Source organism: Aythya ferina (genome assembly GCF_964211825.1).
Source record: "Aythya ferina genome assembly, contig: HAP1_SCAFFOLD_42, whole genome shotgun sequence".
NCBI lineage: Eukaryota > Metazoa > Chordata > Aves > Anseriformes > Anatidae > Aythya > Aythya ferina.
This window is the reverse complement of record NW_028181459.1, coordinates 184,436-199,222: the sequence shown is the minus strand read 5'-3', so window position 1 is coordinate 199,222 and position 14,787 is coordinate 184,436. Positions and strand designations below refer to the sequence as shown.

Genomic DNA, 14,787 nt, shown 5'->3' with positions numbered 1-14,787 from the left:
TAGGATGAGAAGAGTGCTGATAACACCCTGATGTTTTAATTGTTGCAGAGCAGTGCTTATACCAAGCCAAGGACATCTCAGCCTTTTGCTCTGTCCTGCCAACAGGCAGGCTGGGGGTGCAGTAAGAGCTGGGAGGGGACAGACCCAGAACAGCTGACCCAAAGTGGCCAAAGGGGTATTCCATACCATCTGACGTCATGCTAAACAATATATAGGGGTGGCTAGCCGAGGGGAGGGGGCTGGGACTGCTCGATTAGGCTGGGCATCAGTCAGCGGGTGGTGAGCAATTGCATTGTGCATCACTTCTTTGTACATATTATTATTATTTTCCTATTATCACCATTGTATTATTATTATTATTATTGTTATTATTACTTTTGTTATTATTATTTTCCTGTCTTATTAAACTGTCTTTATCTCAACTCACGGGCTTCACTTTCCATTTCTCTCCCCCGTCCCAGAGAGGGAGGGGGAGGGTGAGCGAACGGCTGCGTGGTATTTAGCTGCTGGCCGGGTTAAACCACGACAGTCCTGGCAGTCGGGTGAAGTCTCTAGTGACTGGAAGAAGGAAAACATCACTCCCATTTCTAAAAAGTTTAGGAGACAGGACGCAAGGAATTACAGAATGGTGAACCTCATCTCTGTGCCTGGCAAGGTCATGGAAAAGATCCTCCTGGAATCAATGTCAAGGCACATGCAAGACGAAGAGGTGATCCAAGACAGCCAGCATGCCTTCACCAAAGGGTAAATTGTGCCTGACCAATCTGGTGGTTTTCTACACTGGAGTGACCACATCAGACGACAACGGAAGACCAACCAATGTCATCTACTTGGACTTCTGAAAGACCTTTGACATGGTCCCACATGATATCCTAGTCTCCAAACTGGAGAGATACACATTTGATGGGTGGACCATTCAGTGGATAAGGAGTTGGTTGAAGGACACACGCAGAGAGTGGTGGTCAATGGTTCTATGTCCAAGTGGAGGCTGGTAATGAGTGGTGTACCTCAGGGGTCTGTCCTTGGACCGGTACAGTTTAATATCTTTATCAATGACATAGACAGTGGGATCGAGTGCACCCTCAGCAAGTGTGCAGATGACGCCAAGGTGAGTGGTGTAGTTGATGCAACAGAGGAAGGGATGGCATCCAAAGGATACTGGAGAACTTTGAAATTTAGGCCCATGTGAACCTAAGGAGGTTCAACAAGTCCAAGTGCAAGGTGCTGCACCTGGACCGGGGATATCCCAGACATGGATAGGCTGGGAGAAGAACTCGCTGAGAGCAGCCCTGCAGAGAAGGACTTGGGGCTTCTGCTGGATGAAAAGCTCGACATGAGCAGGCAATGTGCACTTGTAGCCCAGAAGGCCAACTGTATCGTAGGCTGCATCAAGAGAGGAGTGGGCAGCAGGTGGAGGCAGGTGATTGTCCCCCTCTGCTCTGCCCTTCTGAGGCCCCACTTGGAGTCCTGCATCCAGGTCTGGGGTCCCCAGCACAAGAAGGATGTGGATCTGTGAGAAGGGGTCCAGAGGAGGGTCACAAAGTTGATCACAGGGCTGGAGCACCTCTCCTATGAAGAAAGGCTGAGAGAACTGGGGCTGTTCAGCCTGGAGAGCAGAAGGCTCCAGGATGACCTCTTTGTGGCCTTTCAGTACTTATGAAAGGGGGCTTATAAAAGAGATGGAGAGTGACTCTTTGCTCAAGGACCTCACAGTCCCTGCCATGCCCCATGAGGACAAACAGCTGAAGTTAGGGGTTGAAGAGGAGATGTGCTGTGTATATGTTGGAGGCCTTTGGGGGTTAGGTGTTCAATTTAACATCTAGGGATAAGAGGTCACCTTCTAGGGCTAATGGAATGGAAAGACCTTTGAGGGAGGGATTGGTGTTCTGCTCAAGGTGCCTGCTCAAGGTGTCAGATAAGGGCAAACTTTGTGGGTTAGACTTTTGTTTAGTTCCTGTTTGAGGGCTAGGGTTAAAGCTGGCGTTTTAATGATTGATTAGGCATAATCATACTTCTGTTCATGCTTCTAGTAAAAAATGGGTTTGACATCTGCCTTTTCTGAGCCCCAAGGAGTGTCGTTGATCGATTTGTCCTTTCCAAGGTCTTTGAGATAGGTCTTACGACTATGTCAGCAGCTCAACCAGCACCTTTCTGTCGTGGTTTAGCCCGGCTGGCAGCTAAACACCACACAGCCGTTCGCTCGCCCTCCCCCCTCCCTCTCTGGGATGGGGGAGAGAAATAGGAAAGTGAAGCCTGTGAGTTGAGATAGAGTCAGTTTATTAAGACAAGAAAATAATAATAATAATAATAACAATAATGATGATAATAGTACTACTAGTAATAATGTGTGCAAAACAAGTGATGCACAATACAATTGCTCACCACCCGCTGACCGATGCCCAGCCTAACCCCGAGCAGTCCGGCCCCCTCCCCCCGACTAGACACCCCTATATATTGTTTAGCATGATGTCAGATGGTATGGAATACCCCTTTGGCCACTTTGGGTCAGCTGTTCTGGGTCTGTCCCCTCCCAGCTCTTGCTTCACCCTCAGCCTGCCCGCTGGCAGGACAGAGCGAGAAGCTGAAACGTCCTTGGCTTGGTGTAAGCACTGCTCTGTGACAATTAAAACATCAGCATGTTATCAGCACTCTTCTCATCCTAAGCCAAAAGGTAGCATTCTACCAGCTACTAGGAAGAAAATTAATTCTGTCCTAACTGAAACTAGGACATCTATCCACCCCTTATTCCATACCATTGATGTCATGCTAAGGTTACACTCTTTCCCATACATTCTAATTAATCACCATTTTCATCTAGGGTAGATCGTAATCATGGTAGTGATGACATACAGTATTATATAATAATTAACATGATACAATTCAACTCATGGGCTATTCTCACCCAGTGTTATAAATGGCTCAGGATTCAAATTAGGATTAAATAAAAAAATAGGATTTATTAAAAGAATATAAAGGAATAGAGGTAAGCAAACAGCGCTGGGTGCACCGGGAGTCTCCGCTCCACCAGGATGCACACCAGTTACATCAAGCAGCTGATTTTTATGCTCCTAGACTAATACATATTCATTTCTACTTCTAAAAAAACCAGATTATTATAATTAGCTTCCGGGGTCTGGTCCCTCCTACTGGAGCATGCGCATCAGTCTCCTCTGGGGGTCTCTAGGGGTCTTTCATGCTGAAGGCCCGTAGTCTTCCTCTCCCCTTTGTACTCACTTGGCACCATACCAAATTTATAGAACATTTTCTGCAGGTCTTGTCTCCCAGCCGTCCTTCAGCTTCTTTTTCCTTCTTCTTAATCTCTCGGCCCCCCTAACCAGATACCAAAGATCCGCATAGTATCCCATAACAGTCACTAGTTGTTATCAGTTGTTCTGAAACTCCCAGACATCAAACACAAACAGCTTTCTTATTGACGCTTCACGAGTAATTAAAACATTCTTCCCCAGCCATTCACAGACACATCTATAGCAGTGTTAAGTTAATCTCGAAGAAGACAAAAAAAAAAGGCTGTAACTGTTAGAAATAGAAGTCCGGAATAACAAAAGCAAACAGGTTCATAAATTTGAGGAGTATTTTCTGAAGACTTGATAAATTGACTAGAATGAGGGGGAGACTGGGACACACTGCATCTGTGGTTCAAGAATTAAATTGCCAGTGCAGGACCCAGAGGCAGACAGGATTGTTCTTTATTGACACGAATTGTTAAAACATTTCTAACACTTCTAAACTCCATCTCCCCTTTCTTCAGTGAGGATCAGTCAGTGATGACTTCAGTCTGCTTCAGACACCACACCCCAGGAGAGACCCTGCTGCCTTCAGGAGCTGTCAGCCCTGAGGCCTTGGGGACACCTCGAGGGAGCCCAATGGCACAGAGCAAGCAATGCCATGGTTGGGTGCTGTGCTGCTGAGCTGGGCTGGGCTCCTGGGCCCCAGGGGAGCTCCTGGCAAGCGGGCAGTGCTGCAGAGAGACAGCTCTGCCCAGGAACAGCTCCTCTGTACAGCACAGCAGCACCAGGGGCTCTGACTGAAGGTGGCACGGGGAGACGAGAGAAGGAGAGAGGGCTTGGAGGCAGTGAGGAGTGCAACAACAGAGGGCAGCATGTGGCAGGACAGATCTGCAGACTCTTGACACTGTGAGTCTCTGGCAGCATGGAAATGGAGGTGCAGTTGCCAAAGGGACCTTCTAGAGCTGGCACATCAGATGGCTGATAGCATCTGTCAGGATGGGTCTTATTCTACCTGTAATGTGGACTAGGAGATGCTTTAGAGAATGGCATGTATGAGGGACCAAGGCTTGGTTTAGCTAAAGAGGTAGGGTTTTTTTGGTTCTGTGCTTTCAGATTCCTTGAGTGGAGGAGAGGCAGGTTTCATGGCAATGGATTTTCAGGATTTTACAGGAGACTGAGACTCCTAGAGTGCTGACTGCACAGAGAGATCAATATGACAGTGACAAACTTGATAAAGTCCTTTAAGCCACCTCAGCTAGAAGACTGCACCAGCATCATGTGTGTGGTCTCAGTACTTACTGGAGCTTCTGTTTAGGAGCTGCAACACCTGTGATGCCCATGGGAGGTGCCCTGTACTCAGAGTCCTCTGCAGGGCAGAGCTGAGCACACAGTTTGTGGGATGGGGTCTGTGAGCGTGGAGAGGGAGGAGATGTGGGGACACAGAAACAGCTCCCAGCAGGGACACGGGCAGGCGGTGAGAGGGAGCTGCTGCCAGAAATGCTGTGCGAGGGAGGGCTCAGCCACCTCCCTGCCATCCCCTGCAGGGCAGGTGCCTTCCCTGGGACACCCCCTGCTCTCCTCTCCCAACAGCACAGCCTCTGCCCTCAAGCCCCCTGTGTGTCCAGCAGGAGCTGCCTCCTCTGCAGGCAGAGCTGCAGCACAGGAGGGTCTGCTGAGTGTCCGTCTGTCCCTCCCTGGCCTTGCCTCCCCTGGCAGCAGCACGCTGGCATTCCTCCTGGATTCTCCACCTGGCCGTGCTGCTGCTGGTCTTGTTCCCAGGCTGGCTGGGGATGGGGGCTTCAGATGCGCATGGAGTGAGCCCTTGGTGTGCTTGGGGGAAGGGGAGTACTGGGACAGGGTGAGGGGTCTGGAGATGGGCACTTTGAGCCTGGATTCTTCTGCCCTCAGCAGTGTTCGGGTTCTTCTCAGGTGAACCTCTGAGTGCAGTTGTCCTGCAACACAGATCAGCTGAAACCACAGAGAGGATCCACAGTATTTCACGTGCAATGAAGGAGAAATGCGCAGGATTTCTGCCTTAGAGACTCTCCACAGGAGTGGTGGGTAAGTTAGAAGAAAATATACAAGTCCACCTATGTTCTTTACCTATTGGTGTAGGACAGGATTGACTCCTGCATTGCCCACAGTAGAGTCCTCTGCTCCAAAGGACAGTCTCAGGCAGCATCAATCCAAATGCAGGAAAGGGATCTGCCAAATGTCTTCCTGGAAGTGAGCTAGCATGTTGGGAGGCTTAAATAAGAAATTAAAATCCTTTTCCTCAGATAATTCTACTGTTAATAATCACCTTCTTTCATTTCCTTGGGCAGGACCCCATGCCCACAAAGAGCAAATGCCCAACAGCAGCTCAGTGAGCGGGTTCCTCCTGCTGGCGTTCGCAGACACGCGGGAGCTGCAGCTGCTGCACTTCGGGCTCTTCCTGGGCATCTACCTGGCTGCCCTCCTGGGCAACGGCCTCATCCTCAGTGCTGTAGCCTGTGACCACCGCCTCCACACCCCCATGTATTTCTTCCTCTTCAACCTCGCCCTCCTCGACCTGGGCTGCATATCCTCCACTCTCCCCAAAGCCATGGCCAATGCCCTCTGGGATACCAGGGCCATCTCCTACGCAGGATGTGCTGCCCAACTCTTTTTTGTTGCTTTCTTCTTTGAAGCTGAGATTTCCCTCCTCACCATCATGGCCTACGACCGCTACATTGCCATCTGCAAGCCCCTGCACTACGGGAGCCTCCTGGGCAGCAGAGCTTGTGCCCAGATGGCAGCAGCTGCCTGGGGCAGTGGCTTTCTCCATGGTGTCCTGCACACGGCCAATACATTTTCCCTGCCCCTCTGCCAAGGCAATGCTGTGGACCAGTTCTTCTGTGAAATTCCCAAGATGCTGAAGCTGTCCTGTTCAGATGCCTACGTCAGGGAAGTTGGAGTACTTGTTTTTAGTGTTTTTTTAGGTTTTTGTTATTTTCTTTTCATCATGTTGTCCTATGTGCAGATCTTCAGGGCAGCGCTGAGGATGCCCTCTTCTCAGGGCCAGCACAAAGCCTTTTCCACATGTCTCCCTCACCTGGCTGTCGTCTCCCTGTTTGTCAGCACTGGCATGTTTGCCTACCTGAAGCCCCCCTCCATCTCCTTCCCATCCCTGGACCTGGTGGTGTCAGTTCTGTACTCGGTTGTACCTCCAGCAGTGAACCCCCTCATCTATAGCATGAGGAACCAGGACCTCAAGGAGGCAGTGAAGAAACTCTTTGGATACATGCTTTTTTGGAATCAGTAATGTGCACTTGAGTTCCAGGGCTATTTCAGAAACAGATAGGAAAATATTGTTTATTATTTGTCTTTATTAATACTTTCTCCAAGTTGTGGTTTTCGTTTAAATAAAGTTATTCTTAACATTCTGACTGTTATTTTTTCTAACTTACTCTGACCCAATGGTCTCATGTACTTATAAAACTGGGCTTCACATGTACATAAATACAATAGTCAGGAGAAATTCATTGTTATCAGCTGCTGTCTCTTCTCATCTCCTCTGCAGCTGGGGAAGCAGCCCCAGCATGCAGGAGGGGTTCAGGGCCAAGAGCCCAGCTGCCACATGGAGGAGCAGCCCCGGTGGCCCGTCACTGCCCACTGGGCTCTGCCTCTCTGCTGCCTTCAGGTCGGGGCTGCTGCTTCCCTGGAGCCATGGCCATGGCCAGCAGCAGGATGTGGCCTTTTCACTGCTGCTTCCTTTTGGCTTCCACATTGTTCCCTTGTACTATGAAGAATTGGACTATGCCTTTAGATCTCATTTCTCTTGCTGACGTTCTTGTTGTCTGTACAGGAGCATCTCTTCCTCTGCAAAGCTCTTCCAAAGCTGGTGTAAGGAATATAACAAAGGAGCTGCTGCCTGAACGGGCGTGTTGCATTTCTGGGCATGTTGTGGTTTAACACGGCCAGCAGCTAAGCACCACACAGCTGTTCGTTCTTACTTCAGTTCGTACTTCAGGACTGTTTGTTCAAGTTCATTTGTACTTCAGGACTGGTTTCCACTCTGATGGAGCTTTCTTTGGTTGTAGGAAGGAGCAGGAGAGAAAAAACTACCACAAAGTGCACCTTGGAAGGCTGGCATCAGCCACGAGGAAGAACAAATGTCCCTCAAAGTGTCATGCTGTGTTGCAAGAGGTCACCCAAAGAGTGTCTGTAATCAGACCACGGCTTTTTGTTTCAAGGATGAGGGTTGATGAGACATTGGTGAAATTATGGAAATGCCAGGATAAGAGCAGGGTGGTGAACAGAGATGATTGTCTGTAGACTTCAAGGAAACAGGGTAACCAGTGGGACAGCATAGGAAAGTCTGGAGGGGACAACAAGGTGGATGGTGGCAAGAACATTTTTGTCCCCTTGGCTAGAGCTTATGAGGAGATGAGAGACAGTCATTGCAATGGGGCCTCACTGCTTCCTTGCAACCCTGTGCAGAGGCTGGGAGGTGTCATACCATTGCTCTTCCCATGGCATCACACTGCCCACCACATCCCACAGATTCCCAGGAAGAGCTGAGCCAGACATGGGGGTGCAGGATTTTCTCTCCCAGTGGCTGTGGTCAGGACTTGGCCCTTTTACTTCACCAAAAAAAAAAAAAACAAAGAGTTTTCTCAGCACAGTGCTTTGTCTGTCTGTAACCATGGCCTCCAATTGGCTGCCCTAACAAGTCTCTGGGGAGGCTTTCATAGTAACAGCCCTCGGTGGGGCCCATTAATACTCCAAGTCACTTCAACATTTCCTTCTGACTTTACCATCTTACACAGTTGCATCATTCTCCTCTCAGTACCTGAGCTTCATAAACTCAGTACCAAAATACACAATGGAACTTATTAAAATGTGGAAACTCCTAAGGAGCCTTATCTCTCCCACAGTTTTCTTCAAGTCTTCAGGAGCTGTACAGTTAATTGGAGAGCTTGCATCGTATAGTTAAGGAGGAAGATTTCAAAGAGTATCTATTAGAAATATTTCTCATTTTAAAGGGTGAATTTTGTTGAATTTCAGTTCAGATCATCATTCTCCAATTGACAGTGATGTTTTATAGAAAGGATTGAAACATTCGAGGTGATGAGTAGTTGCTCTGTTTCTTAAGTTCTAAAGAAATTTCTGGGTATTAAGGCAGAGCTTTGTTGTCAGACAATAAGCAAGCAGGATATGCAAGAGACCAGAGCCTTTTGGAGGATGGAGCCAGGTGGAGATACCAGAGCACCTCCACTGCCAGCAGTGGTCTTTGTCCCAATATCTCCAGCCTAGCCCAACACATGAAACCCTTCAAAGACAACACCCTAGTTCAGCGCATTCTTGGGATTCACCTAAAGTTGACCACTGGAAAACCCAATATACTCTCCCTTATTCCTAGTTGACAGCTGAACATCCATTTACCATCATGGGTCATCTGTGGCAATCTCAGGCTGAAAGACTCAAGAGCAGGACACTTCCAATGGCTGAGGCAGAACCCATCTGCTTACCCCTGTTTGGGAATCATCCCCTTCCAATAGGGATATGAAAGCAGAAAATGTGAAATGACCTGTCAGGTCAATGCACACAGTAAGGTAAACTCATAGGTATTGTGCTGGAGTGTCAGAACTCCAACTAACTGTCTAGTGGAAGGTGTCTCTGCCTATGTCAGGAGAGTTGGAATTATGTGATCTTTAAGGTCCTTTCATACCCAAACTGTTCTGGTAAATATGAAACACAGCACCATACCAGCTACTAGGAAGAAAAATTAACTCTATCGCAGCCAAAACTAGGACAATATCCATCCCTCATTCCATACCATATACATCATGCTCAGGTCCAACAGCAAAGAGTATCTGAGATCAGACTATGGCTTTGTGTTTCAAGGAAGAGCTGATGAGGACTGATGAGACATCGGTGAAATGATGGAAACATCAGCAAGGTTGTGAAAAGAGATGGGTGTCTACAGACTTCAAGGAAATAGGACAAAGTGTTGGATAGCATAGCAAAGCCTGTAGAGGAGAAGGCAGAGGGTGCTGGTAAAAATGGAAGGTCCCAACAGCCCTGACATTTTTGTCCCTTTGGCTAGAGCTTATGAGGAGATGGGATATAGTCATTGCAGTGCAGCGTCTTCCCTTCCTTGCAACACTGTGCAGATGCAGGGAGGTGTCATACTACTGTTCTTCTTGTGGCATTACACTGCCCACCGGACACCTGAGACCCCCAGGAAGAGCCTTGAGCCAGACATAGGGTACAGGATCTCCCCTCCCAGTGGCTCGTTCAGTCCTTGACCCTTCTGCTTCACCAAAACAATACAATACTTTTCTCAGCACAGTGATTTGCCTGTCTTTAACCTGGCCTCCAGTTATCTGCCCTAACATGTCCCTGGGGAGGCTTTGTTAGTAATCTCCCTCACTGGGGTCCATTAATACTCCAAGTCACTTCAACATTTCCTTCTGGCTTTACTTGTTCAAGCAGTTACATCACTTTTCTCTCAGTACCTGAGCTTCATAGACTCAGCACCAAAATCCACCATGGAACTCATGAAAGCGAAGGAACTCCTAACATCTCTTCCATAGTTTTCTTCAAGCCTTCACACCTTGTACAGCTAACTGCAGAGCTTGCATGGCATAGCTGAGGAAGAAGATTTCAAAAAGCACCTAAGAAAAATATTTTCTTGTTTTAAAGGCTGAATTTTGCTGCAGTTCAGTTTTGAGTATCATTCTCCTATGGATATTGATCCAGGGTGAATTCTTTGGAGACTTCCATCTGGAGGAAAAGCAGACTCTGGAGGTCTGACACCTCCACTGCCAGCCCTGGTCTTCACCCCTGGAACTGCAGCACAACACAGCACATGAAACCCTTTCTAAGAAAAGTCAGGGGTTCCTTGGGAAAAATAAAATAATAAAATAAAATAAAATAAAATAAAATAAAATAAAATAAAATAATAAAATAAAATAAAATAAAATAAAATAAAATAAAATAAAATAATAAAATTGAAATGGCCATTGGAACCTGAGAAATTCAGCTTGAATCTTAGTAGGCACCTGGACATCCATGGTCTCTCTTGGGTCTTCTGTGGAAAACTCAGGATGAAAAGTAAAGAAAATATTTCTTCAAGTGGCTGTAGCTGTACCCAGGAGCTTGGCCTCTTTTGGGAAATTTTCCCCTTCCAGCCACAGAAAGCTAAATTGAGTAATGTGAAAAGACCTATCCAGTCAACAGAGTAGGGCAAAGTCATACTTCCTGTGCTACAGATGCAAAAGGCAAAAAGAATTGCCTTGTGCCTGACACCACTCAGGGACATGTAACCCAGATCTTGCAACTTTAACTTAGTACTGACAAGTCCATCACTAAACCATGCTACTAAGTTCTACACCTACACACTGGCTCCCCAGTCGATGAACCAGATCATGGATGGGAATCAGGGAGTCTCGGTTAACGCGATGCTGCCTCGGGTGCGCCACCATGGTAGCCATCGACATCTGCTGTTCTTCAACCCTCAGCAAACCCACAACAGAAGGATTCTGTGGAAGACCTAGTAAGGTAGACACAACTGTTTAATGTCCTTTGTCTCCAAGACAGCTATGCCAAAGACCCACCTGTGCCCTTCTGGAACTTTGAAGTACCCTCTCCTGAAGTAGTCCTGCCAAGGACGCACAAAGCCTCCAGGCCAGTCCCAATGGGGTGCTTTTACCACTCCTTCCCAGTTAGACTCACTTCAGCCTCCAAGACAGTTAACCCTTGGGATCCCCCCGTCACTCCAGAAATACAGGTGGGTTCTACCTCTTTATAGCTTGATGGCATTAGGGTGCACATTACTCTGTGCACCGGTGCCCAGTAGAGCCTGATACATTTGTGGGTGTGATGTGCCAGGTCATTGAATATACAAAGTCCAGTAAACCTGATTGTCTCTTTCCTCCCCACCTCCCCCTGGCTGGAAGCAGGACCCCTCTAGTCCTGCTCACGGTGTTCATTACTGTGTCTGGTAGACAGCCCACTGGAAACACGTCACACCATAGCACGGTCATCCCACAGGACAGGGGAGAGGATGCTGACAGCCAAGGGATGAATTTTGGTGCAGGAGGTGGGGCCCAGCAGAGATAAGGAGTCAAGTCACTGGGGTGGGTGAGGCCAGGAGAAGTAGCCCAACGGGTGGTGCTGGTTGTGAGGACACATTTGTGCCAGCTATTTGCAGGTGAGGGGAGGCCTGGAGGTGCATGCCAAGAGTGCTCCTGCCAGCAGAGACAAGGCCGGTGCCGAGGGCAAGGGGAGAGGCAGGCCCAGGGCAGGGGGCTGCAAGGGCCATGCTGAGCTTCCTGCCCCTGCAGAGGCTGCCCTGGCCCTCAGCAGATGTGCTGGCCGGCATGCACTGGGAGGTCCTGGTGTGCATCAGAGAGCAGCAAGGAGGACGCTGGACAGGGCTGGGGCGAGGCGTGTGGCAGAGTCCCATGCAGGGGCTGGCTGGGGGTCCCCTCTGCTGCAGCATAGCAGGAGGAGGGCAGGCAGGGCTCATGGCCACGGTGAAGAGCCTGGGCCCAGATGCTCTATGATTGCCTTGCAGGTCCTGGCAAGCTGCAGTTGTTATAAATTGCCCCCTTAATTAATTTTTCAGAGACCATTGTATTAATCATAGAAAGGAATTTATTGAGTAAGCCAACAGCAAGCAAAACAGTGCTGGGTGGCACAAGTAGATAAACAACTCCGGCAGTACAAAGAAAGTATTTCCTCTTCCCTACAGTCCTGCATCTGGGCTGTGGAGAAACTTTCCGAAGAGTTCCAGCAACTTGAAGAGAATTTATCTTCCTCTCCACCTGTACAAACCAGTGTTTCAGCTGTCAGGGGTAAGCATCCTTCTGTGCAAGGAAGACAATATAGTGGGTGGGTACACACCCCATGCCACCCTGTGGTTTTACCTACCATGGGGTCTCATGACCCTGGAGAGGACATGAGAAAATGGGATGGAAAATCTACCGTGACCCTAGAGGCATGGGTACGTGAGTTGCAAGGAAAAACAATCAGAAAAAAAAAAGGGTTCTGTGAGAAACTTCTTGCTCCTATTTCAAGCAGGCAGTCCCCCAGACACAGTAATGAATATTATGACCATGATTAGAGGGGCTGTGCCTCCAGCCAGGGGGAGGAACGGGACAATTGGGTTTACTGGACTGTGTAGATTCGATAGCCTGGCACTTCAGACCCATAGAAGCATACGGCTTTAGGAGACACCACTGCACAGTGTACAGTAATGCCATCAAGCTCTAAAGGGTCAAAACCCATCTGTATTTCTGGAGTGACAGGGGGATCCCAGCAGTTAACTGTATTGGAGGCTAAAGTGAGTCTGACTGGGAATGAGTGGCAAAAGCACTGTATTGTGACTGGCCCGGATGCTCTGTGCATTCTTGGTGTAGACTATCTTAGAAGAGGATATCTCAAGGACCCAAAAGGGTTCCGGTGGGCTTTTGGCATATCTTCCTTGGAGACAGAGGACATTAAACATTTGTCAACCTTGTCTGGTCTCTGTGAGGATCCTTCTGTTGTGGGGTTGATGGGGGTCGAAGAAGAGCAGGTTCCAATCGCTACCACAACTTTGCACCGGCAGCAATAGTGCACCAACCGAGACTCCCTGATACCCATCCAATTCATCAACTGGAGAACCAAGGAGTGATCAGCAAGACTCACTCACTCTTTAGTAGTCCCATATGGCCAGTGCGAAAATCTAATGGTGAGTGGAGACTAACAGTGGACTATCATGGCCTGAACGAAGTCACACCACCATTGAGTGTTGCAGTGCCGGACATGCTAGAACTCCAGTACGAAATGGAATCAAAGACAGACAAGTGGTATGCCACAACTGATATTGCTAATGCATTTTTCTCCATCTCTTTAGCAGCAGAGTGCAGACCAGAGTTTGCTTTCACTTGGAAGGGTGTCCTATACACTTGTAATCAGCTGCCCCAGGGATGGAAACACAGCCCTACCATTTGCTATGGACTGATCCAGTCTGCGCTGGAACACAGGGAGTCTCCTGAACACCTGCAGAAAATAGTCCAAATCCTTCCGAAGGCTGGTTTTGCCATAAAACGAAATAAAGTTAAAGGACCTGCACGAGAGATCCACTTTTAGGAATAAAATGGCAAGATGGACGTCGTCAAATCCCAATGGATGTGATCAACAAAATAACAGCTATGTCTCCACCAACTAGCAAAAAAGAAACACAAACTTTCCTAGGGGTCGTGGGGTTTTGAAGAATGCACATTCCAAATTACAGTCTGATTGTAAACCCGCTCTACCAAGTAACCCGTAAGAAGAGTGAGTTTGAATGGGGCCCTGAACAACGACAAGCGTTTGAACAAATCAAGCAGGAAATAGTCCATGCAGTAGCCCTTCGGCCAGTTCGAACAGGACCAGATGTAAAGAATGTGCTCTACACTGCAGCTGGGGAGAACGGCCCCACCTGGAGCCTCTGGCAGAAAGAGCCTGAGGAAACTCAAGGTTTTGGAGTCGGGGATACAGAGGATCTGAGGCCCGCTATACTCCAACTGAAAAAGAGGTATTGGCAGCATATGAAGGAGTTCAATCTCCTTCGGAAGTGGTCGGTCCTGAAGCGCAGGTGCTCCTGGCACCACAACTTCAAGTACGAGGCTGGATGTTCAAAGGAAGGGTCCCCTGCCCTTCCTTTGCACTGATGCACTGAGTAATCAGTTGCACTGATTACTCAGCAGGCTCAAATAGGAAACCCCAGTCACCCAGAAATCTTGGAAGTGATTACGGACTGGCCAGAAGGCAAATATTATGGATATCAGAGGAGGAGGTGGCCCATGCTGAAGAAGCCCCACTGTACAACAGGCTACCAGAAAATGAGAAGAAATATGCCCAGCTCACTGATGGGTCCTGTCATATTGTGGGAAAGCATCAGAGATGGAAGGCTGCTGTATGGAGTGCTACACGATGAGTTGCAGATGTTGCCGAGGGAGAAGGTGAATTGAGTCAGGTTGCAGAATTGAAGGCCATTCAGCTGGCTTTAGATATTGCTGAACGAGAAAAGTGGCCAGTTCTCTATCTCTACACTGATTCATGGATGGTAGCAAATGCCCTGTGGGGGTCGTTACAGCAGTGGAAGCAGAACAATTGGCAGTGCAGGGGCAAACCCATCTGGGCTGCTGCATTGTGGCAAGATATTGCTGCTCGGGTGGAGAACCTGGTTGTAAAGGTACGCCATGTAGATGCTCATGTGCCCAAGAATCGGGCTACTGAAGACCATCAAAACAACCAGCAGGTGGATCAGGCTACTAAGATCGAAGTAGCTCAGGTGGACCTGGACTGGCAACATAAGGGTGAATTATTTAGAGCCCAATGGGCCCATGACACCTCAGGCCATCAAGGTAGAGATACAGTTGGGCTTGTGATCGAGGGGTGGACCTGACCATGGACACTATAGCACAGGTTATTCATGACCGTGAAACGTGCTGCAATCAAGCAAGCCAAACGGTCAAAGCCTCTTTGGTATGGAGGACGATGGCTGAAATATAAATATGGAGAGGCCTGGCAGATTGATTAC

General features: G+C 48.4%; 1 protein-coding gene across 2 annotated transcripts; it reads left to right on the top strand.

Moving 5' to 3' along the window:
- The first annotated feature begins 235 nt into the window (after nucleotides 1-235).
- LOC311428317 (olfactory receptor 14C36-like) lies at nucleotides 236-6,652 on the top strand. Of its 2 annotated transcripts, XM_084539837.1 has the most exons (3): nucleotides 236-309; nucleotides 5,178-5,309; nucleotides 5,573-6,652. In XM_084539837.1, the coding sequence occupies exon 3, from the start codon at nucleotides 5,596-5,598 to the stop codon at nucleotides 6,529-6,531; it is 936 nt and encodes a 311-aa protein (XP_084395963.1). In that variant the 5' UTR covers nucleotides 236-309; nucleotides 5,178-5,309; nucleotides 5,573-5,595; the 3' UTR covers nucleotides 6,532-6,652. The 2 variants fall into 2 exon arrangements, with proteins under 2 accessions (XP_084395963.1, XP_084395964.1); XM_084539838.1 differs by lacking the exon at nucleotides 236-309 and having other exon boundaries at nucleotides 4,140-5,309.
- The last annotated feature ends 8,135 nt before the right edge of the window (nucleotides 6,653-14,787 follow it).